General features: G+C 45.2%; 1 protein-coding gene across 1 annotated transcript; it reads right to left on the bottom strand.

Moving 5' to 3' along the window:
* Positions 1-428: 428 nt before the first annotated feature.
* PSMA3 (proteasome 20S subunit alpha 3) lies at positions 429-20,024 on the bottom strand. Its single transcript, XM_044272403.1, has 11 exons — positions 19,891-20,024; positions 18,943-19,025; positions 12,717-12,840; positions 7,946-8,047; positions 7,792-7,865; positions 3,632-3,704; positions 2,623-2,688; positions 2,091-2,137; positions 1,540-1,607; positions 672-736; positions 429-583 (listed from the first exon to the last, which is right to left on the bottom strand). Exons 1-11 carry the CDS (start codon positions 19,909-19,911, stop codon positions 539-541), a joined length of 768 nt encoding a protein of 255 aa, XP_044128338.1. The 5' UTR covers positions 19,912-20,024; the 3' UTR covers positions 429-538.
* Between the last annotated feature and the right edge of the window lie 5,714 nt (positions 20,025-25,738).

The following is a 25,738-nucleotide window of genomic DNA, read 5'->3' as shown; positions in this document are numbered from 1 at the left end:
CCAGGAAAAGCTCCCAGCATACGTATCAATTGGGCTCGTTTGGGTGTTGGGCTGGTATGTGTATATCCTTACCATGCTCCTAGACAGCGAGCTCTGCAAAAATAAAAGCTTACTGCGTGGTAGGTTTATTTGACATGCTTTGCTTTTTGCCCTGAGTCAGTGGTTGTGTCACTGTATACCTATACAGAGGGTGGGACAGGTTGTCAAACTGACATACTCCTCGCTGATATGCTCAAGTACAAGAGCCCTCAGATATAATCTGCATGGGAATCTGGCACCATCACCACATGAGTAATGGGCTATTACTGCACAGTCCCCATTGAAACTGTTTTCTAAAGCAGACCACTGCCTTGCCATCCTGCGAGGGGAGAAGTAAAGCAGTTGCTGGTCTTACTGGTGAGCAGTACAACAATTCCAGTGACACAAGCTGTGTAAACAGTGGTTTAATGCCGGTTTCCACATGTTTGATTCAGGTCCATACATATAAAAATGGTGATAAGAGTAAAGTTGAAGTAGTTGAGCAGAAACAAAAGTAAAATTACATGTTGTCATCATCGGAGTCGTCCTCTTCTTCTAAAGATTCCTGCCAGAGAAAAAGCAAGACTAGTGTCAGAGCTCGTTCTGAACCAAAGACCGAAATACAAAACTCACTGGTTTTTTTTTCTTTCTACCTTTGCATATTTCTCTGCTTCTTCTCTGATCTCTTTTGGTACAATTTCATGTCTTCCATTAGTTACTGTCAGAAAATAAAATTTTGCATTGGAGTATAATGCGATTCTTTGTCATTTTATGTTCTACTTTCACATGTACACCACAAAGGTTTTCCAGGAGCTTAATATTGATGGACTGTCTTTAGGATAGTTCATCAATATCTGAGGTGTGGGGGTCCGACTCACAGCGCCTCTGCTGAGTGAAGAGGTTACAGCCTCTTCCTAGGTCAGTGATGTCATATTCATTGGTCTCGTGGCCTAGTCAATGGAATAGGCCCGGACTGCAATATCAAGCACAATCACTATACTTGGTAAACTATGACGAGGTTGGAGCATCACAGCTTCTTCAAACAGCTCAAAAGTGGTGATGCAGAGAATCATAACCCCACCACTCAGATAATCGAGGACCTAGCCTGAGGGTAGGGGATCAATATTTTACTCCCAGTAAAACTCATTAATGGTTGTCTACTTCAACAGGGAGGTTTTCTGTTAGTTTTACAGCTGGGGAAGAATTCTCCAGGAGGCTGTTCCAGTAAAGAACAGCCTGCTGGAGTCCTCCAGATCGGGCATTGCTGGATACTGCCACCTGCCCCCATTGACTATATTGGGGTCCAGTGGCGATGTATGCAGGAACAGCAAATGTGAAACTAGCCTAACATGCCACCTGTGAAATCTGTCTTCTTACAGCCAGCATATGCACTTTGGCTATATGACGACTACAAATGGATAAACCAATTAGTGCACCTGAATTAATAGCCAAACTACCCGTGAAAGATATCTGCAGCACTGATATAACTAGTAATCTAGACAACAAATTAAAAAGTCTTACTTTTTCCAACCCAACTCAGCTCCAGTTCAAAGGCTTTATCTTTTACTTCATCATGGACAATATAGATTCTGAAAGAAAAGGTGAGAGTAGATAAGTTCCACGTGTTAGCAGTTAGGCCCCTTGCAGACAAGCTTGTGTCACCCGGCCTGACCTCCCAGCACTGGTGGGGCCACATATTATATTGATTTATGGTGCTATGTAACTTTTTTTTACAGTTCTGGAATGTATTGGATAACACTGGTAGCACTATGTCAGTGCTATCCAATACATTTCAGAACTGTAAGGGTTACATAGCATTATATTGATTTATGATGCTATGTGACTGCGTCAGGACGGGAGCTGCGCTGCGGACTCGCAGTGGGACACACACTCGTCTGCAAGGGGCCTTACAAGACAAACGTCTCACTGGGACATTATAGAGAAGGGTTCTCTGCCCGAGAGCAGCTCAAATCAGCCCCAGCAAAGATCTGATCCGTCCATTCTTTTGAGAGACGTAGAGGTCTACAGCTTCCGCTGCTAGTCCTGTGGCCTACAGAAAACACTGTACTTACATTTTTGCTACTTCTTTCACCACTTCCTTACAGGTCATTTCCTTCATCTGAGGGGGAAAAAACAAAAGAACAGATAGTAACCAACTCCAAGAATTCAGTGATAAGCGAGTAGTTGCATGTACAGATGCACATGTAAACTTTGAGGAGAGGTATTGCTGTCATCTTTTACTTACATCTGTGACCACTATGACTAACAATAGATTACAGGGCAGTAACCTTTACATCATATTTAAAATTACGGCTTAGGGTAGGTTTACACTTGCGGTCAATGGATCAGGCCGGCTGTTTCGGCAGAGTTCACCAGAGACTGCTGGACCCCATTGACTATAATGGGATCCAGCATCAGCAGTTTGTCAGGAAAGCGGCTGGATCCCATTATAGTCAATGGGGTATCCAGCTAGGCCAGATCTGGTAATCCCCAGAGACTTCACGGCCGGATCCATTTACCGCCAAGGAAACCTTACTTTGTTCTGGAACGTGGAGGGAATCACAAAGTGATAGCACTGTTCCTGCACGTCTTTGTCAGACTCACCTGGAGTTTTTCAATCTCTGTCTTGGCTGCCTGCTTGGCTTTCCCAATGGAACATCCCCAATAACCCTGAGGAGTGGAGACAGCAATGATTCACCATTAACATCATAAAGCAGAAACACATAAGTTAGTTAAAAGGGCGGATGAACTATAGTGGTGTCCTGTTAAGCAGAAACTCCACCTGTTATTCAGCTTCAAGTCACCTCAACTAAGGTGTGCGCGATGAAACAAGACTGAGGTAAGTGCAATCTGTTTGTCATCAGCCCTGACGGCTTACGGAGCATGTCAGTGAATTACAGGAAATCTAGGAACACAGCACGCACGCCCGGGTCATGCCGAAACTTGACTCACACCGTCCCTGCAAAGCTGTCGCTGGTGGACGAGCACACTTGTACTTCATAAGCAAAAACCACATGAGATTGTAAGGTTGCTGTGCCCTACATCTTCCTGAAATGAATGCTCGGGCCTTGTACAAGAAAAGTCATTATACTATATGATCGTGTCAGCCTGCAGTGCTATTCATCTGTACACACAGAGAACGGCAGACGATGGGAGTTCTAGATGAACCCACGTGGAACTATGTCCACAGACGCATACAGGTGAAACGCGAAAAATTAGAATATCGTGCAAAGTTAATTTATTTCGGTAATGCAAATTAAAAGGTGAAACTAACATGAGAGACTCATTACAGGCAAAGCGAGATATTCCAAGCCTTTATTTGTTATAATTTGGATGATTACGGCTTACAGCTTATGAAACCCCAAAGTCACAATCTCAGGTGCCCTTTGCTCAGGGGGTATGGATTAATTAGTTGCCTAGAGTCTGACACTTTGAGCCTAGAATACTGAACCTTATCACAAAATTCTAATTTTAAGCTGCATTAATGCAATTCCTTTTCATTACTGAATTAAATTGACTTTTGCACAATATTAAAATTTTTCAAGTTTCACCTGTATATACACACACACACAAGCTGATGCACCAATAAATCAAAAAGGTAATTCAGACTTACATAGGCTATACCAGATGGGTCGACCATGTACAGCTGTGAGCCATCATCTTCATTGTAAGATCCCAACATAAAGCTGCAAAAAATAAAAAACACAAATATGAACAGCTATTACAGTGGTTCTCTAACAATCCCTTTTTCTTAGGGTCTCTAAGATCCCCCAATGAGGAAATAAATAGGAATAAAAATGTTAAAAAAGGCTAATTTTTTTTTTTTTTTTTTTTGAGAGCACAGTATTGATAACCTATCTTTAGGATAGGTCATCAATATAAGATCAGGGAATCAGCTGCTTGAAAGCACCACGCCACTGCGGCCTTCTCACAGCATTGTACTTGGTATTGCAGCCCAGGTCCATTCACTTGAATGGTCACATGGCCTAGGGGCAGCTCAGGCCCAATGTATAGCGACATCACTGGCCTAGGAGGCGGCCGAGCACAGCAGCCTTTTCAACGAGCTAATCAGTGGTAGTGCCGAGAGTTAGACCTCACTGACCAGATATTGTGACCTATCCTGAGGAATCCAATTTGGATTCTCAGAAACCCTGTTAAAATGTCTGCTTTTCAATCATTTTTCTATTTAAAAAAAAAAAAGCCAAGAACAGATACAAGAGTAAAATAAAAAAAAAACAAAACTTTCTAAGATGTGAAAAACTGAAACTGGTACCGACTTGTACCTGGGAACCGAAGCGGAGTTCAGTTTCAAGTTTTAAAGTGGTTTTCCACTTTAAAAATCAACTACCAAAGTTATTCAACAAAGTAGGGATCTACCGCTATTATTGGACGATATTCATGATTTTCAAAGTTATCTGTATCTAACCTTGCCGACAATGCGTCCAGCGCTGCTCGCTTATGAGAAAACATGGCGCTTGGTGGCGCTATGTTCAGTGGCCAGAGTCAGTGGAGGAGGGGGGATGGAATCCCTCCCTCCTATGACGCAGCCGCTGCAGAGCCCAATAAAATTAGCGGGCTCTGAAGCTGCCCACAACACTGCCACAAATGAATGTCTGGCTAATATTAAAGCAGGAGGAGGGTTTACCGCTGCGCCGTCTCAGCTAGTGTGCTCAGCAAACGGCAGCAGCCTCCTCCTCCTGAGTGTCCTCCCCAGAGTCAAGCAGCCAGCATAGCAGGTGACTGGCTACTGTGCCACCAATGATAATTTTAATACAAATACAGGAGGCGGGCACCGGCTGTACCAACCTCCTGCATCTGTATTAAAGGTTAATTATCATTGGTGGCAGTGCACCCCCTCCCCAGTATTAAAGTCATTGGTGGCAGTGTCCACAGGGTCCGTCGTCGTCCCCCCCCCAAACCGAAGTAATTTCATTGGTGGCAGTGGGAATTCTGATCGGAGCCCCAGCAGTGTAATGGCAGGGCTCCAATTGGTTACTATGGCAGCCAGGACGCTACTGAAGCCCTGCTGCCATGGTGAGCTCCCTGCACAGGGCAGCAGGGACAGTGTAGATCCTATTCACCCTAATAGAGCTCTATTAGGGTGAATAGGGAATATCGGTATAAGTTATTGGCTATCAGCGATCCCTACAACAAAGTCACACGCAACTTCGCGAACAACTAACTTTGGCTCACCGGAGCCCACACATTCTAATACTATACGGAGACGGATCTCCGTACAGCATTATTCTGAAGTTTTGAATGAAGCATCCGAAGCTCTCTTCGCTCAACACTAATTACTACTTTACTCATCTTAAAAGTATTCTCCAGTTTCATAATACATGTTTTAATCTGCTCAGAGTATACCTGTTTATGTCCGCACTTTCTTTGCCCGGTTCTCATCAGAACTGCATCCTGGCAGGATGCTTACATGCAGAACTTCCTGTTTCCACCAGCTTTCTGCTGGGTTTGTTAATTCCAGCATGCTTTGCTCTGTAATGTTTCTCCGCCTGTCACACTGTCCACTCTGTAGTAGCCATTAGGGCTGCAGCTAACGATTATTTGAATAATCGATTAGTTGCCGATTAATTTCTACGATTAATCGATTAATCGGGAAAAACGACAAAATTACAAAACAGAGGTTTATATGATCTTACTTGAAAAATTATGTTCAAAGGCCATATTAAAACAAATTGTGGACGACACTTATGGGGGATCTGTGGACGACACTTATGGGGGATCTGTGGACGACACTTATGGGGGATCTGTGGACGACACTTATGGGGGATCTGTGGACGACACTTATGGGGGATCTGTGGACGACACTTATGGGGGATCTGTGGACGACACTTATGGGGGATCTGTGGACGACACTTATGGGGGATCTGTGGACGACACTTATGGGGGATCTGTGGACGACACTTATGGGGGATCTGTGGACGACACTATTATGGGGGATCTGTGGACGACACTATTATGGGGGATCTGTGGACGACACTTATGGGGGATCTGTGGACGACACTTATGGGGGATCTGTGGACGACACTTATGGGGGATCTGTGGACGACATTTATGGGGGGATCTGTGGACGACATTTATGGGGGGATCTGTGGACGACACTTATGGGGGGATCTGTGGACGACACTTATGGGGGGATCTGTGGACGACACTTATGGGGGGGGATCTGTGGACGACACTTATGGGGGGGGATCTGTGGACGACACTTATGGGGGGGGATCTGTGGACGACACTTATGGGGGGGGATCTGTGGACGACACTTATGGGGGGATCTGTGGACGACACTTATGGGGGGATCTGTGGACGACACTTATGGGGGGATCTGTGGACGACACTTATGGGGGATCTGTGGACGACACTTATGGGGGATCTGTGGACGACACTTATGGGGGATCTGTGGACGACACTTATGGGGGATCTGTGGACGACACTTATGGGGGATCTGTGGACGACACTTATGGGGGGATCTGTGGACGACACTTATGGGGGGATCTGTGGACGACACTTATGGGGGGATCTGTGGACGGCGTTTATGGGGGATCTGTGGACGACACTATTATGGGGGATCTGTGGACGGCGTTTATGGGGGATCTGTGGACGGCGTTTATGGGGGATCTGTGGACGGCGTTTATGGGGGATCTGTGGACGGCGTTTATGGGGGATCTGTGGACGACACTTATGGGGGATCTGTGGACGACACTATTATGGGGGATCTGTGGACGGCGTAGTTATGGAGAGGGGGATATGTGCACTGTTATGGGCATAACAGTGCACAGATCCCTTTCCTCATAACAGTGCACAGACCCCCCTTCCCATAGCAGTGCCATACACAGACCCCCCCTCCTCCCCATAGCAGTGCTATACACAGATCCTCCCCCCTCCCCATAGCAGTGCTATACACAGACCCCCCTTCCCCCTAACAGCCCCGGCGCTTGCATCTTTATTTTACCTTTTTACAATGACGCTCCCGCTCCTGTAACAGCCAGGCAGAGCGGACGGCGGCGTAACGTCACTCAATCACGTGACGCGCCTGCTCCGCCCACTTCATGAATGAAGGAGGCGGAGCAGGCGCGTCACGTGATTGAGTGACGTTACGCCGCCGTCCGCTCTGCCTGGCTGTTACAGGAGCGGGAGCGTCATTGTAAAAAGGTAAAATAAAGATGCAGCGCCCGCCCGAATAGCAACGAATCGGCGATTATTCGATAACTGGATTCGTCGACAACGAATCCAGTTATCGAATATAATCGATTACATCGATTAATCGTTGCAGCCCTAGTAGCCATGCCCCCTACACCTCCCCCTCCATGTTAGCTAGGCAGAGCCATCCCTGGAAAACATCACAGAGCAAAGCATGGTGGGATTAATTAGAAAACTCAGAGAAGGAAGCTGATGAACACAGGAAGTTCTTCTTGTAAACATCATGTCAGGGTGCAGGGATGCTGAGAACAGGGGAAGGTAAGTGCCGACATGAAAAACAGGTATTTGCCATTCCTAACATGCTCACATCAAACAAAGGTATGCAAAACATTGGTAAAGGGGTATCTGTACCCACAACTGACAGTTCATATTCTCTACTAGAGGGCCAATACTCATGGCTGTATTATATACACTGTGCCACCAATCTTACATGGGTCATGCCGGGTTACCGAGCACTTATTCCATTGCATCTGTGGGTGCAGCACAGAGCGGATTAATATAAAATGACATAAAACGTTAGACCATATTAGTAACTGCCTGAAAGGCTCTTTGATTTCTTACCCGCATCCAAAAGGTCTAACGGCACTGTATAGCGTATAGGCATGTACGTACATAGACACTCTGTCGGCAAGATGCTGCAAAGAAACAAGAACGTGACATAAGTAATAATACAGACCAAAATGTGGGGTAAACATCAGTCGGAGGACTACCATACCTTCAGTGGAACGTCATATCCATAGTTTGATCTAAAGTTGGAAGCTTCCTCTCGAGCAATGTCTGCCAGGGACCGAGCATCTGCCAAGAGTCCAGCAACAGCCTACAAATCATCAAGGCAGGATTGTAGGACACAGAAAACATTGTTCACCACAGTACTTCATGAGGCTTTCCTCTTCCTTGGGCACCCAGATTTCCCTTTATAGTGGTCATCGGCTTTCCCATATTGATGAACTACCCTCAGGATATCAGATCAGCTGTTTGAAAAGAATGCAGCGTACAAGTATTTACCTTTACGCTGTTGACATTGCGGTGGCTGTGCAGTGTAATTACCCTGAGCACTGTACAAGCGCTATGTCCTCCCCAAACAGCTCTGGGTCGGGGTTTCACGGCCATCTCTCAGTTCACCGATATCGGACTGCTGGAAACAGTCGGGCCAGTGCAGAGGCAATGGGTTCTCTCTCCATTCAGGGGGCCTTGGTCTGAAGGTGGAAGTGGGTCCCAAAGGTGGCCCCCCGCAACTAGATCTGACATCGCAAGAACATGGAATCTCAAAGAATGCAGCTTCTGCAGAAATTTAGGGACAGAGCCATTTCTGTTTGTGTCCAGTCCTTGACATCAAGGGCTGTGAAGGCAGGGTGTGGAAATATTCTTCATCAGAGGACATTAGAAACAGGGGTGTGGAAATTGAAAAAAAATAAAAAAAAAACTACTTGTCGAAGGACTGAAAGCAGGGGCTCGATCTACTTGTCCGATACAAAAAATAATTTTAAATCAAAACCATATTTCAATGCCCCGCCACGCTTACTTATGCAGGGAGGTGGCTGGCTTGCGTTCCAGTCTGTGGTGTGAAATGACTAAGTTTAGTCCTCGTTCACACCGGATAATTCTGTCCAGAATGCACTACATCGCGGCCGGCTCACTATGTTGTGGGGCAGGAGGGGGCGTGACGATCCATTGAAGTGAATGGCACCGTAGCCACAGGCGATCGGATGCACGGGATCGCAAGGCACAATTATGCCGAGGTCCGGTCACAATGCCGCTTGCAGCATTTTGTTTGGACTGGACCGCAGGAATAATGTGCCTTGCGATCCTGTGCAGCCGATTGCATTGCAGCCGTTGGGCATGGTCATGGTGCCAATCACTTCAACAGACCACTACGCCCCCTCCTGCCCCCACAATATAGTTAGCCGGCCGCAATGCGGTGCAGTGCATTCTGGACAGAATCAGGCCGGAATGCACTGCCTGGTGTGAACGAGGCCTTATCGTGATCACAGACAATTAGTTTAGTGCACACTCTTGCTCTTAGCACATTACTACCCGTACCTCTAGGTGGTTTAGGCAAATTAGCAGCTTATGTGGCTGAGGGATGCTGGCAGCGTGGAGAGTTCTATCAATGCCCCTGGCTCTGTCACTGCTCCTCCCCCGGAGACGTGACAGAACCTTTCATTGCTCCACCCCTGTCATTTCTTCTTCCCCACACTGTCACTACACCATGCGCCACCCACCCCCCGCCACCGCTCTGGCAGTGCTCTACGCCCCACTGCTCGGTCACCGCCGATCCACGCCCCCAGCTCGTCGCCGATCCACTGCTCCGGTAAACAAAGCCGTCTCAGCCCTGCTACTTGCCCGCAGCAGGGCTAAGCTACTGAACATACTACCTGCATGGCACCCGGAAGTGCATGTCCCGGGCGTCAGGCGATACGGTTTTCACACCCCTGTTAGAAAGCTGCTTAATCACTAGTGAAATACACTACATTAGTTACATAAAACCGGATAGGAATACCCTTCCTGACACTGCGCTAATAGATGGAACTAGCTGGAGTCTATAGCCACAATACAGATACTGAAATTATACAGGCTTTTTTTAAAGCCAGCAGTCTGGTAAACGGCTGATAACAGCAGAACTAGACATTTATCACTGATGAAATGTATTACAAAGTTTCTTGTGGTCGCTTGCACATAGTTGTGTGAAACGTTAGTGACCATTTAAAGCAGGCATCTCAAACTGCGGCCCTCCAGCTGTTGCAAAACTACAACTCCCAGCATGCCCGGACAGCCTACAGCAGGGCATTGTGGGAGTTGTAGTTTTACAACAGCTGGAGGGCCGCCGTTTGAGATGCCTGATTTAAAGGAAATGTCATCAGAAAATGAGCCATTGTTTAAATCACGTTTTTATTTTAAGCATTATTTTAAAGAATTTTTGGAGTTTTATTTAATTATTCCAAATCGTTATCGATATAAAAAAAAAAGAAAGTATATAATCTTGCAATCTTCACACTGGCTGCCAGGCCTAAAATACGTTATTCCTGTGTTGCAGCTGCATGAGCCATAAGCACAATGGTCAGGAGGGGACTTGATTGAATTATATGGGAGATTTTTCAAGACATGCTCTTTGACCTGTGCATTGGTCAGGAGGGAGTAGATGAGCTGTGGTATCACCTACTGTAAAATGGTGGATTGTGATGTCTATATATAGGTGATATCTGTCAGTGCGACCCTGCTTGAGATAATGAGATGACTGTTGAAAAGTTACCTGTACAGAACAGGAAATCATGAACGAATATTAGGCCTAGTGGCCAGTGTGCTAATTGCAGGATTAAGCACACTTTTTAAATATAGATAGCGACATGGAAAATGTAAAAAAATAAAAATGTTTAACACAAAAACGTGATTTAAGCAGGCAATTTTCTGATGATATATTTCCTAAGACCAAACAGCCCCTTTAAGACATCCTGTATCTTCTTAACCCCCTTGTGACAGCCAATATGCTTTTTTATGACGGTCACTAATGGGCCTTTTTATGGTGGCCCAGTGTAGGCAATGCACTGGTTTCAAGCCCTCGATATGAGAGCCGGCGTCCTGCTCTAATGGCCCAGACTGACAGAAGCGCCAACCTGGGCCATTTAATCCATTAGATGCCGCATGAATAGCAACCACGGCATCTAAGCTGTATTCCGGCGGGAGCGGACTCTGTCGCCCATAAGCACCTCACAAATTATATTGCGGGATGCGAATGTCAGTACACAGCAGCCTGAAGCCTCATTAAGGCCCCAGCCCTCCCTTCAGTGTATCCTAGCAGGGAACGCCTCTCTGGCACAGCCTGCTGGTGACTGTCAGTATAGCACTGACAGTATAATTCTCTTGTACTGCAAAAGCAGTACATGAGAATAAATATAAAAAAATTAAAAAAAAAGATAGCCTATTAAAATCCCTTCGAGGACCTGTTAAATAGTAAATAAAAATAACATTTCTTTACATTGAAAAAAAACAAAAAAAAATGTGCAAACATAAAATCTCCACATATGTGCTAACGCTGCATCCATTATGACTGGAGTTACACAATTATCGTGTAACTTATCCCCTATGGTGAAAGAAAACAATTGAAAAAAAATATTGCTTTTTGTATTCACCACCCAAAAAATGACATATTATTTTCTAAGATAGCATAGGAAGCAGGAGGAGCAAGAGTGCACAGAGTGGCTCAAGCCCACCCTAGATGCACTTAAAAGGTTTCTACCACTTGCTTTGCACACATTTCGTTTTCAGACTAGCGATCCGCTAGTGTCTGATGTACAATACAAGCTAAGTATTATATTCTTCTGTTCGGCCGTTTGGTTTAAAAAAGCACTTTTATATTTATGCAAATGAGCCTCTAGGTGCTATGTGGGTGTCTTTTCAGCACCTAGAGGCTCCGTCTACCTTATAAACTGCCGCCCAGCTCGTCGCTCCAGCACGCCCATCTCCTAGTGAATTCGATCCTCCCCCTGCTTCTGGCGTCTGAAATCTTGCGCCTGCGCCATTCGTCTCTGCATTCGGCGCAGGCGCAGTCAATGTCTGACCGCTCCCTGCTCAGACATTTCCACTGCACCTGCGCCGAATGCAGAGACGAACGGCGCAGGCGCGAGATTTCAGACGCCAGAAGCAGGGGGAGGATCGAATTCACTAGGAGATGGGCGTGCTGGAGCGACGAGCTGGGCGGCAGTTTATGAAGGTAGACGGAGCCTCTAGGTGCTGAAAAGACGCCCGCATAGCACCTAGAGGCTCATTTGCATAAATATAAAAGTGCTTTTTTTAAACCAAACGGCCGAACAGAAGAATATAATACTTAGCTTGTATTGTACATCAGACACTAGCGGATCGCTAGTCTGAAAACGAAATGTGTGCAAAGCAAGTGGTAGAAACCCTTTAAAGGGGTTATCCAACTCCTATAATGCCCCCCCTCCCCCAAATGCCTGGGCCCCTCACACAGATTGTACTTACCTCGCTCCCTGTCACTTCTGATGCCCGCACGGCCGTCGCATATCCAGCGATTGGGGGAGCAGCCAATAGCAGGCCCCCCCCCCCCGCCTTCGCCGGATGATTTAATCCGTACAACGGGGAGATGCAGCTGGGGCCAGGTGGGCATCATAAGCGAGGTAAGTACAATCAGTGTGAGGGGGAACGGGAATTTGGGCAGGCATTATAGGGGTTGGATAACCCCTTTACCTGCTCATTTTCATATGGATTAAAAGCACTTTTCCAGCAGAATGAAGCAGGGGATTGCTAAGTGAAAGGTATTCAGCTGGGCTAGGCCTCCAAGGCATTGTGCCTGGTGCAACAGTGAATTTCCCTTTAAAAGGAACACTGTTGAATACTGATACACCGTTATGCCTATTGTAGGGCAAGAGGTGGCGCTCTATTTTTGTCTTTGAATCCCCGTGTCACGCCCCATTTCCTTGCTTCCTGACATAACCCAGTGCATCAGTCCGGACAGAGTTTGCTTTCCTTACCATGCCCACGTGCCGATCCACATTGAAGATGCGCTTGTTAGAACCTTCTTCATACAGTTTAGATAACACAAGCTTCTCTACGCCAAACACAACGCCATCCTTACATCTGATGCCAATGGCCGTGCTGAAAAAGAGAGGTATAATAAATGGCGCAGCAGTGGAGGGTGGGACTCTACGCTGCCTTTTCACCTCAGTATTGCTGTTCACTACTCGCCCTTGCGCTGTGTTAAAGTGCTTTTCCAAGTTTTATTTTTTTTTACTGACGACCTATCCTCTGGAGAAGTCATCAGCATCTGATCAATGCAGGTCCAACCCCGCCGATCAGCTGTGTGAGAAGGCACCGGCACTCGCAGTAGTGCTGTGGCCTTCTCTCAGCTTTTCCGAGGCCAGTGACATCATGTTCATTGGTCACATGGCCTAGGAGCAGCTCAGCCCCATAGAAGCTAATGGGGCTGAGCTGTGATACTAAGCACAACCACTATCAAGTGCATGGCACTGTGCTCGGTGAGCTGAGAGAAGGCCCTGGCGCCACTGAGAGCGCCGATACCTTCTCAAAAAGCTGATCGGCAGAGGTCCTGGGTGTCAGACCCCCACTGATCACCTATCCTATCAGCAACAAACACTTAGAAAACCCCTTTAATAAATATAGGAACCAGGCCTGTGGAGTCGGTAGATAAGTTTTTGGTACTTCCTGACTCCTCTGTATTTAATATGCAAATGTATTTTATACATTCCTTGAAGGAAAGAAAGGCAACATACATGTCATTACCACAGAACTACTGGCTAGGAAGACAACAGTCTCTACTGTATTGAACAGTTTAAGCAAAAGAAACACAATGAAAACAACAAAGTTTTTTTTTTATCAAGTGGCTGGATAGTAGCAGCAGGCATATACATCAGGAACAGGAACTTTACCAGTTCAAAAATGCAAACCACATTATTTGGTTGTTTTAGAACAAAAAGCTTATCTACAGTACAGACCAAAAGTTTGGACACACCTTCTCATTCAAAGAGTTTTCTTTATTTTCATGACTATGAAAATTGTAGATTCACACTGAAGGCATCAAAACTATGAATTAACACATGTGGAATTATATACATAACAAAAAAGTGTGAAACAACTGAAAATATGTCATATTCTAGGTTCATCAAAGTAGCTACCTTTTTTACTGCTTTGCACACTCTTGGCATTCTCTTGATGAGCTTCAAGAGGTAGTCACCTGAAATGGTTTTCACTTCACAGGTGTGCCCTGTCAGGTTTAATAAGTGGGATGTCTTGCCTTATAAATGGGGTTGGGACCATCAGTTGCGTTGTGGAGAAGTCAGGTGGATACACAGCTGATAGTCCTACTGAATAGACTGTTAGAATTTGTATTATGGCAAGAAAAAAGCAGCTAAGTAAAGAAAAACAAGTGGCCATCATTACTTTAAGAAATGAAGGTCAGTCAGTCCGAAAAATTGGGAAAACTTTGAAAGTGTCCCCAAGTGCAGTCACAAAAACCATCAAGCGCTACAAAGAAACTGGCTCACATGCGGACCCAAGGAAGAGACCAAGAGTCACCTCTGCTGCGGAGGATAAGTTCATCCGAGTCACCAGCCTCAGAAATCGCAGGTTAACAGCAGCTCAGATTAGAGACCAGGTCAATGCCACACAGAGTTCTAGCAGCAGACACATCTCTAGAACAACTGTTAAGAGGAGACTGTGTGAATCAGGCCTTCAGTGGTAGAATATCTGCTAGTAAACCACTGCTAAGGACAGGCAACAAGCAGAAGAGACTTGTTTGGGCTAAAGAACACAAGGAATGGACATTAGACCAGTGGAAATCTGTGCTTTGGTCTGATGAGTCCAAATTTGAGATCTTTGGTTCCAACCACCGTGTCTTTGTGCGACACAGAAAAGGTGAACGGATGGACTCTACATGCCTGGTTCCCACCGTGAAGCATGGAGGAGGAGGTGGGATGGTGTGGGGGTGCTTTGCTGGTGACACTGTTGGGGATTTATTCAAAATTGAAGGCATACTGAACCATCATGGCTACCACAGCATCTTGCAGTGGCATGCTATTCCATCCGGTTTGCGTTTAGTTGGACCATCATTTATTTTTCAACAGGACAATGACCCCAAACACACCTCCAGGCTGTGTAAGGGCTATTTGACCATGAAGGAGAGTGATGGGGTGCTGCGCCAGATGACCTGGCCTCCACAGTCACCAGACCTGAACCCAATCGAGATGGTTTGGGGTGAGCTGGACCGCAGAGTGAAGGCAAAAGGGCCAACAAGTGCTAAGCATCTCTGGGAACTCCTTCAAGACTGTTGGAAGACCATTTTCATCAAGAGAATGCCAAGAGTGGGCAAAGCAGTAATCAAAGCAAAAGGTGGCTACTTTGAAGAACCTAGAATATGACATATTTTCAGTTGTTTCACACTTTTTTGTTATGTATATAATTCCACATGTGTTAATTCATAGTTTTGATGCCTTCAGTGTGAATCTACAATTTTCATAGTCATGAAAATAAAGAAAACTCTTTGAATGAGAAGGTGTGTCCAAACTTTTGGTCTGTACTTTTGGTCTGTATGTATATGAACTAAGAACAAAATCTGGAAATATATTAATCTTGGAATGTAGTTATAGCAAATGCAATTTAAAGAGGACTTTCACCTAAAAAAAAATTTTTTAACTAAGACTATAGCGTTACTTACATGCCCCCATGATTTCTTGAACGTTAATTCTTTTTTCATTCTGTGCCCCCGTTTGTCCGCTATGCCCCGGGATTAATTCCCACCGTCTATGCTAATGAGCCAGCCTCAAATGGGCTGGCTTTAAAAGTTCTCCCGGTCGTGATAGACGAAATCGCTCCAGTTCTCTGAAGTCTCGCGAGAACTGGAGCGTCTTCTCCCTGGCTAAGAGCGGAGCGCGCTGATTGGATGCGCTCCGTGCCAGGGAGAAGATGGAAGGCACGACCGGGAGAACTTTTAAAGCCAGCCCATTTGAGGCTGGCTCATTAGCATAGACAGCGGGAATTATTCCGGGGGGCATAGCGGACAAACGGGGGCACAGAATGAAAAAAGAATTAACGTTCAAGAAATCATGGGGGCATGTAAGTAACGCTATAGTCTTAGTTAAAAAAATTTTTAAGGTGAAAGGTCCTCTTTAAAATCAATTCAATGTAGAGTCCTAAGGAAGAGAATTGCCTCTGCCAGATCCTCTTTCATAGAGACTCTTAAATCAGACTTTCTACACTGATTGGGTGGGTGGCATTGCAGTAACCATTCTGGCCACATCACTAATGATCTCTGGATAAACAAGGATGGCTTCTTCTACAGTAAGTTTTGATGAGCGATCATACTTTTCAACTTCTTTTAGTACTTTAAAAAACATAAATTAATCAGTTATCAGTGAGAGGCTAGGTTAACCATGGGCGTTGCATTCCCTGTAACAGCTCCTTAACTGTGCGTTGCGTGCCATATAGTGAAGCATATGAAAAGCATGCTTCTTCACGGTCACTTAACGTGTTCGTTTTGCGGTAATGTGACGCACTGCATGCATTGGCCTTTATTCTTACAGTAGAGAAGTAATTAATTACAACTTTTTGTGAATTGGGACATTTAAACTTGCTTTTTTTTTATTCCAATTTATATTTAGTAGGAGTCAGAGTATTTTTGCAGACTCCGACTCCAGGTACCCAAAATTGCCTCCGACTCCACAGCCCTGATAGGAACATTAGCAATATTTTCTGTCTCCAATTTTGGGGCTTATCCATCAAACCTAACCCTATCACTTCTTTTAATGGAGTCAATGGGATTCCTGGAGCAACCTCTGTGTGTATGTAGATATATCATGAATCCCCCAGCAGTCCCATAAACTAATATTCAGAACCCCACATTGAGGGACCACACAAAACCAGATTCTCAGTAACAAAATAGAGAACTTTACTGACAGATGACAACTGGTAATTGACAAGGCACAGCCCATATGAAAACCAAAAGGGAATATGAAGCCCCCCTAGTTGCCTTGCTCTCTGTCATTCAGTAAAACTTGCCATATATTCTCGGCCTCTTGCACATGGGGGTGGTTCGGCCGTTCCGTGCATTGAGGACCACAATTTGCGGTCCCCAATGCACGGGCCCCATCCGTGCGGCTGCCACGACGGAACCAGACCCATTCAACTTGAATGGGTCTGTGATCCGTCCACACCGCAAAAATAAAATTAGAACAAGTCTATAGTGCTTCTGTGCCTCCGTTCCACACCGCAGCTGCGGACCCATTCAAGTGAATAAGGCCTTCGGTAGCTGTCTATTTGGACAACAGCTCCCCGCAATACACGCACGCCTTTGTCTGAGCATGCATGTATTCTGAATTGGGAATAAGATGCTGCCACACACCACTGAGAATAGGATTGGGCATGTTAAAATCCAAAAGCCCAATCCTAATCTCCCCCCCCCCCCATCTGACATTGGGAAGAGTACACATCAGATGGTTGGCCAGTCTTGCTTGCCAAAATCATTAATTTAATAATGTATGGCAAGCGTTCTATACAGAGGGTATGCAGAGATCAGTGGCTACACCTGCCTGGAAAACAATGGTGGGGTGCTCACTCCGCTCGGCTCGCCCCAATGCCGCAAAATGAAATAAGTACTGTAAAGTTAGTGAATGTGGAGGGCACTCATTACCTAGGAATAGATGGGTGCTGTCAGTATAAATAGTTAATGTCTGGAATAGTTGAATAAAATATAGTATAGAAAAAAAATCAAATATGACTACAATATAACTAAAAATTGATTTTTTATTGATCTATAAAAGTTAAATTTTGTTGATAATTAAAAAAAAAAAAGGAGAGGGAATAAAGGATATGGTTATAAATATAAAAAACAAACAAAGTCAAAGGAGGGATCCGACATGGACTCCAAAAGACGGTATTCCAAACAATGGTAGAGAGTCTTTTGGAGAACCTTTGAGAGGCAGTTCTTTATAGAAAAGTCTTCAGACTGTTTTTAGAATTGCTGGGATTTGTGGTACTACCTGTTGTAGCGCTTATGTTTATTCACATTTGTCTGCTACTTTTTATATTTATAATAATATCCTTTATTCCCTCCCCCTTTTTTATACATCAACAAAATTTCCCTCTTTTATATATCAATAAATATCCATTTTTAGCTACAAGCGTTTATATACAGTTTGGGCAAAGCTGATACACTTATGTCGTGCTCCGCTCCCCCAGGCCGTACACGAAACAGTGCTCCACACTTACCAACATTGGGCATCTAGAGGTTGCTGTAAACTGTGCCAAAATTTGGCACATCTAGTTTTAGAGAAATCCTCTGGCTTACTGGAAAGAGGGCAGGCCCTGAGATATAGCATTTTATGCAAACACCGGGCCACAATTTTAGCATAGCCGGACATAAAAACACGGCGTGCAGCGGTATTTGTCCGCCCGATTTTTGGCATATTTGCCTGGTTTTGTGCGGATCTCTGCTGGACTCCATTATAGTTAATGGGACTGGATCACATTCCAGACGCATCCAGCCAGTAACAGCAAGATGTTACTGGCCAGAACAGCCAACGCAAATATGAAACAAGGCTCAGCCAACCATTAGTTGGTATAGAGTCAGAAAAGTGTCCATCCCTGCACCAGATTTACCCTCCAGCCTGAGCCCCTGTGATAAATCTGGTCCAGGTCTACACAGCCGGGCGAAGGCTACTTTCACACTAGCAGGGTCCAGCAAAAACGCTTCCGTTACTAATAATACAACCATCTGCATCCGTTATGAACGGATCCGGTTGTATTATCTTTAACACTGCCAAGACGGATCCGTCATTAACTCCATTTAAAGTCAATAGGGAACAGATCAATTTTCTATTGTGGCAGAGAAAACAGACTTGTCCCCATTGACTTGCATTGGGGGTCATGACGGATCAGTCTTGATCAGTTTCCCAGGATGGAAAGTAAAATACAACTTGTCGCGGTTTGCGCTCCGGTCTGGGAACGCAACGCATTTTGGAGCACTCCGTTCTGTTCAGTTTTGTCCCCATTGACAATGAATGGGGACAAAACGGAAGCATTTTTTTCCGGTATTGAGCCCCTATGACTGATCTCAATACCGGAAAACTAAAACGCTAGTGTGAACGTACCCTAAGCTTACCGCCATCTATAGGATTAGTAAATCTGCTCCATTGTATCAGAAGAGGACCTTTAATTTGAGAAGGAACCTAGAAAATCATCACTTACCTACTGTTTTCCACTGCTTTCATTGCATATTCAACCTGGAACACTCTGCCATCCGGTGAGAATGTAGAAGCCGACAGATCATACTGTAATCACAGAAAGAACTGTCCATAAAACCTGTCCACCACCTTCCAAATTATCACATGACACACTCAAACCACTACAGTGATTTAAATTTTTATTTTTTATTACAAAAACTTGGATTCACGATGTGTAAGTGCACTGCCGTACACTGGCATTCATTTCGGATGTAAAATTTAGAGGACAGACCTGCATATCTGCTTGTTGACAGTTAAGAGCTCTGCTTGCTGATAGTGAATGATAATTTCCGAGTTTGTATTGCAAATACTGAAGAGAATCCAATTTTTTTTATTTATTTTTTTACACATAGAGCTGTGACACGCTTAAAGGGATTTTGATATTAATCACCTACCCTCAGGACTCCCGGGACCCCCGCCAATCGGCACTATGACATGGCACATACGGTCGGTCACCTGCCATTATTGCACACACCAGGCCAGCGATCGGCGGCAGCAATCACGTAAATACAGAAGGCGGTCAGACAACCCATGTGATGTCACTAACATGAGAATCCGCCATCTAGAGGTGTCACAGCTCTAGATCCAGAGGTTGAATCTTCTATACAGACTGTTTCTATTCACTGTCAGCAAGCAGAGCTCTTGAACGTTAGAAATGAGTGTCACTTCTCATTGCACAGTGATACATGTCAGTCCTTTCACTTTCACTAGTGAGTCAGCACCGGGCGCTGCCCCCTCCCTGTAACAGCCCGGGGGCCGCACTGCTGATCTCCCGCTCCCCACACTGCACAGAGACACAAAGCCCCCTGGACCCCCGCTCTAATGCACCAGCTCCTTCCAGTAAAAGCCCCGGACAAAGCCGGCGTCACCCCCGGGAGAAGCAGCCCGGCTCCGGGGCACAGCACTCACTCACCCCGGTCCCGATAGAACTCATGTCTGACAGCGCTCTGCGGACTCCGGCGGTGAGACGGCACTTTCACTCCTGTCTTCCTCCGCACACTCACCAGCCAGTATCCTGCTACCTGATTGCTCAGCAATAGACCAATCAGCGGCTTCTTTCTAGGGCGCATGCGCGGCAATTGTAGACGCTCGCATACGGTTTTAGCTTCTGGACTGTGAATAACTGTGCCCTCCAGTGGTGGGAGGTCTGCATTGCGCAACAAAAAAGATTATTGGCAAAATGATAAGAAAATGATTAAAAAACATAAAAAAAAAATACTATAATGCAGCCATGGTTTCAAAAGACCCGCACATCAGCTGATGGACGTCCTGACTCTAACAACCTGAATTGATGATTTTTACCCTGATGAACTCTTCTGGCATACAGCGAACATCCTGACCCTTATATCGATAGAGTTACAACCAACACTCTTACATTGGAAAATCTCCACATTGAGGGCTGCTAAATCGCTCACACTGCTCCTGCCGAATCTGACTCCATTAGCCACGTGGGACGCCACCGTGTGCTTCAGTCAGACGGCTATTGAAAGTGTGCTTTTCATTTTGCCATACAGGGGATATTGACCGAACATATTGTTACAATCGAAAAAACGATCGAAAGCAAATATCGAATTTAGTCCGGACATTTATTCGAAGATTTATTCGACTTAAACTAAACTTCATATTGTCGATTATTTAACATCGAATTGTCATCGATTTTATACTTAATCAGGACACATTCATCTACCTGAGCTGCATACAGCTATTGCATATCCAGCGACTTATCTATTTATGCTCTCCATCTGAATATTTTTTAATATTGAATTTTTTATTGTGCAAATTTTTTATTGTGTATTTTGTTATATTGTTATATGGTTTATTTTACTCATTTCCTAATCTATATATTGGTGTAATAAATATTAATATAATATTTTCGAATTAGTCTTTGAAATAGTCTTTGTGTGGTCCATTGGGAGAGTGCTCAGCCTCTCTATATACAAAATCATTAAGAAGTTCCTGTGCTTTCTTAAAGAACTTCTGAGGGACAACAATCGGGACAGCTCTGAAAAGATGCGATGCGACCCACCCACGAGATCTCATAGCTGCTATATTCCTTGGTATCCCTTTTGATCATGTCCAACAAGGGAGCATAGTTAAGTTGGTAGAGGCTATGAATATCTGGAGGAATTGTCTCCTGTCTTCAGTCCAAGGGGAAGTCTCTTTTTATTGATAGGAGTATTCGGTCAGGGATATTGAGATTTAGACTCGTTGACTTTATAATACGACACAAGGCTGTATTCTTCAATTACCGAGAACACCACCGGGAGCGTTGTCAAGGGGGAGGTCAAGGATAATAGAATGTCGTCTGCGTATAGCAATATACTGTGGTTTCAATTTCCAATTTGCACTCCTTTTATATCCTTATGTGACCTAATAGCTTGGGCTAGTGGTTCCATGGCTAGTATGAAGATTAGAGGAGAAAGACGGCAGCCTTGCCTTGTGCCGTTAGTTAGTTTAAATGGCGAAGACAGTGCACCGTTTATAAATACCGTCGCTGAAGGCTTAGAATAAAGTGCCTACATTGCGATATGAAAGTCGCCCCTAACCTCATTTTACGTAGTACTGAGAATACAAATCACCAATTGAGGTGATCAAACGCCTTTTCAAGCGTCTTGTGCTAGTAGTATAGCTTGCTCCTTCTTACGGTTCACGTGGTCTACAAGGTTTAGTACCCTACGTGTGTTATCTGTTATTTGCCTGCCCTTTATGAAACCCGTTTAATCTGGATTAATTGACTGGGGAAGGACTGTTAAAAGTCTAGTAGCCAATATTTTAGAGTAAATCTTCAGATTAGTGTTTAAGAGGGAAATGGGTCTGTAGTTCTGGGGCTTATCTGAGGGTTTGCCAGGTTTCTGTAAAGCAACAATGGTTGCTGAAAGCATTTAGTCTGGAAACGTGGCGTTCTGAAAGGCTTCATTGAATAATTTCGCTAAATATGGAGAAAGAAGGTCTTCGAAAGTTTTATAATATAGGTTGGAAAATCTGTCAGGGCCCAGGGATTTATGTAGAGGGAGGGAGGCTATGGTTTTTGTGAGTTCAGAATAGGTGATAGGCATAGATAATAAGTCCCTTTCATGTAGACCTAAGCGGCCATCGCAGTCAGCAGCAAAGCATTTGTGATTTTAAGTAAAAATGTAAGGGGTTGACCAGCCTTCACAAAATAATGGACTATCTTTGAAGTCAATGAGAGCAGAGTTGTCGTAACCAGCACCGTGGACTACAAGGTTGATGGAGCTGTGTAGTTTCGCCACTGAAGCTACATCCGAACAGCTGATTGGCAGGAGTACAGAGGTGTTGAAATCCAGCCGATCAGCTAGTGATGGTCTATCCTGAGGATGGGCTTCCACTAGGTAAAAGGTGGACAACCCCTTCAATTATAATCGGCTGAGCAGGAAAACCACAGAGGAAGAACCCGGGGTGCCTCTGGCGGTATGGTGATCACAGCCAAGATCACTGATTCAGCGATGTCATAAAAGGGTAAGTACTGCTGAAAATCTTTCTTCCACAAGTAAGCGGAAACAGAATTTATGCTCCAGAAAACCCCTCTAACGCCCAGTAGCCATATTCCAAAATGCATGCCATGCAAGGTACTAGCAGTTTTTTTTTATATAGCTGCAATTATACAAGTGGGATGAAGCCATGATTGATTGATTTTTGTATGTATCCTATCTATGAACATAATCTACTCAATAGCTGCATTTTAACACAAGGTAAGAGCCGCCCAGGTGATGCCAGAAACAACCCCAGGGGTGATAAATAGGAAACTGCAAGACAAGCAGTTGCTGCAGCAACACTGTGGTGAGGCCTATGGGTACGTCCACACAGAGCATAATTTAGACAGAAAAATCAGTCAGGGATAATACCACGGATCTGACGCAAATGTTGAGACAAATCTAGAGCAATTGCTGTATGAATTACATGCAGATTTGCCATATCCTAGATGTCCTGCGCAAGAACAGAGAGTTGAACAAGTGCGCACTAGAGAGCCCGAAGAAGGATCTGGAAGAACCAGGTCTCCCCCTGAAGAAACAGGAGAGCAGCACAACCGGAAGGCGTCTGTTGGTAATAGCCTAGCGCTCTGCATATAGAAGGAGGACAGACCCAACAAGAAAAATTAGACCATGAGGGAACCTGGCAGGAGAGAAAATGCCTGGGAAAAGGACAGAAGCAGTCCTGAACCAAGGAAAAAAACTTCCTGGAGACCAACTAAAGTAAGACCATGTGGACCATCCCCTTGGCAAAAGGAAGGCAATTCCATAAGGTCCTGGAAGCAAAGAAACCCGACCAGTAAGTGGACCCGGCAAAGAAAAAAACTCTAAATTGTCTCAGACTAAAAACAGTGGCCTGTCCATCGCAAACACCATGTGAAGGCCAGGGTAGAGAGGAAACAAGGAAGCACTGGAGGCTGAACAATTGAGAGAAAGAATAGCAAAGACTCAGCATGGGAAGGGAGCAAGCCTTCTTCCACTGCAAGGCAGGTGGGAAAAGAGAAACACCCTATGAGAAGGTGCAAACCCCATCCTTGGTAATGGCCAGGAGAAGGGAACGTGGTTCCCACACAAAGAAGGGGAGAATCGAGCCTCAGAAAAGCTGGAACAAAATAACACTGTGAAATATAAGACCAGCGAAATCCCTGGCCACATGAAGTCTCAGAAAAAAAGGAACCAGTCACAGGCCCTGGTAATACAAGTGGGGACACACTCATCTGAGAGATATTGGAGTAGAAGAGAAAGGACTCCAAACAGCCTAAAGAGGAACAGTTCTCAATCGAGGGAAAGCTCTATCCCAGAAGTGGCCAATATGAATGTAAATTGCAAACCGGAGCAACAACTCCAAGGTACCAGGACCTGAACCTGGGGAGACGGGAAGAGAGGTTAGAATCTCAAGAGGGGAAAGAGCCTATGGGGACCCAGGAGGGAAAAGAACCAAATCGGGCCCAAAGAAGCAGCTGTCATACAGAGCATGTGCGGTCAGAGATGCCATGAGTAGCTTCCCCAGAGGGAACCGGCCAGTGAAGGCCAGGGTAGCTAGATGGTCGTAGAACCATTGGGGCAGGAACTCCAAGCAGTATTACCCAGTCATAGGCTCAAGTAGGGTCCACAGAACTGGACCACATGAGGACAATAATAGCCAGATTATCAAAGGAAAAATTAAATGTAGCAACAATAGGGAAAAAAAAACATCAGCCATGGTTAATCAACCATCCTAAGTGTAGTGACTAGCATATTGTATAACACTGCCCCGGAAGGGGTAAGTACAGCAGCCTGGATTTTGTAAAACAATCGCCAGACATCCATATGTCAGAAAAGGAATGCGAAATTCACCAGGGGAAGCCGGGAGAGACTACACCGACATGTAGAAGCTACTAGCAGAGCACAATGAAACCCCCAAGGAAAGGGGAAGGAACTGACATGTGCAGACAACGGCAAGGCCCAAGCGAACGGCACTTCTGTCATGTAGCACAACTAATCAGAGAACATAAGGGAGTATCAAGAACGCCCGGACCATGGAAGAACTACGGGACCATGTCCGATACCTGGGCGAGCAGCAGAAAATTCCACCCACCAAGTAGATGTATGGCACTCACTAGTCCTGTCACAGCCATATCAGAGAGGACGTCCAGCGATGACCCGAAAACTGCAGTAGCGGCTGGTGCTCACAATGCAGTGTATCCCTGCAGGATAGAACATCCAGTGGTGATCCAGGTACTCTGCAAGGACTTGGCCATGTAACTCTGTGAAAGCAGAGAGGAAGTAACAACAACACGAGTACTTCATCCATGAAATGGGGTAATGCGGCTGTGGAGAATACAGTAGTACTGTATAGGGTTGACAAAGAACAAACCTAGCATGATAGCCAACAACCTGCCCATGGCGGAGGGAGTGTGGTTGTCTGGTGCATAACAGGACTGAGAAGTAATGCGTCAAGCAATAAAGTAAAAATCATGCCTAGTACAGGGGCAATGAGAAGACATGGTGCACTCAGAGGGCATGGTTCAGGAGGTACTGCACGGGTGTCAGATCTGAACAGGCCAGCTATATACTGGATCTAACAATTGCAACTCTACATATGGTCACCAGGTACATACTACAACCAGGATGGTTTGTCACGGATGAGGTATTGGAGGAAACACTAAACTAACAACCAGGAGGGAAAGGGAAAGCCACTAGGCCTCAAAGCTAGGGAAAGGAAAAGGTCACCTCCTGGTAACCCTACTCCTGGCCCTGACTCCTAACTGTATGGGCACCCCTTGAAGGTAGAAATGCCTATACCCTGGAACCCTAGAGAGCCCTAAGAATATTGTCAGGGCTGAGGCAACCTGTTCCTTCCCAGAAGCAACAGGCATCTCCCCGAGGCTTAGTAACAAAAATAAAGGAAGGGAAAACAAAACACAAACAAACACAACACTTAACTTCTGTAGTGATGGAAGATCGGGAACACCAGAAACGACCTCACACCAGCTCTGCCAAACCCAAATTAAGCTATCTACTGCACAGTCAGAAGGGTGAGGCAACACTAAATAGGGTAGAGCTAATGAGTACTAAGCTACACCTGAAACAGGGGATGAGGTCACAAACAAACACTGAATAAAGAGTAATCAAAGAGGCTGTTAGATTCCTCCACGTTCCGCCAGTCTCCTTGATCTCCTGACATCTGTCACAGAAGGGACATTGCTTAAGAAAGACCAGAGATGGTCGAAACGTCAGTTATCTTTATGCTGCTGATACAAATAAAGTAACTGTATTTTTCACATAAATTGA

Source organism: Bufo gargarizans, chromosome 11, assembly GCF_014858855.1.
Source record: "Bufo gargarizans isolate SCDJY-AF-19 chromosome 11, ASM1485885v1, whole genome shotgun sequence".
In the NCBI taxonomy this organism is placed as follows: domain Eukaryota; kingdom Metazoa; phylum Chordata; class Amphibia; order Anura; family Bufonidae; genus Bufo; species Bufo gargarizans.
The sequence above is the reverse complement of the archived record's forward strand: the minus strand, read 5'-3'. Positions and strand labels throughout refer to the sequence as shown.

What these genes read in the sequence shown, in the direction of transcription:
- PSMA3 (XM_044272403.1), bottom strand. Translation starts at nt 19,911, where the DNA reads ATGAGTTCTATCGGGACCGGG. An exon ending in TGAGTTCTATCGGGACCGGG is followed by an intron (nt 19,026 to 19,890) that starts GTGAGTGAGTGC and finishes CTGTGATTACAG; the next exon opens with TATGATCTGTCGGCTTCTAC. An exon ending in AAGCAGAGAAATATGCAAAG is followed by an intron (nt 584 to 671) that starts GTAGAAAGAAAA and finishes TTTCTCTGGCAG; the next exon opens with GAATCTTTAGAAGAAGAGGA.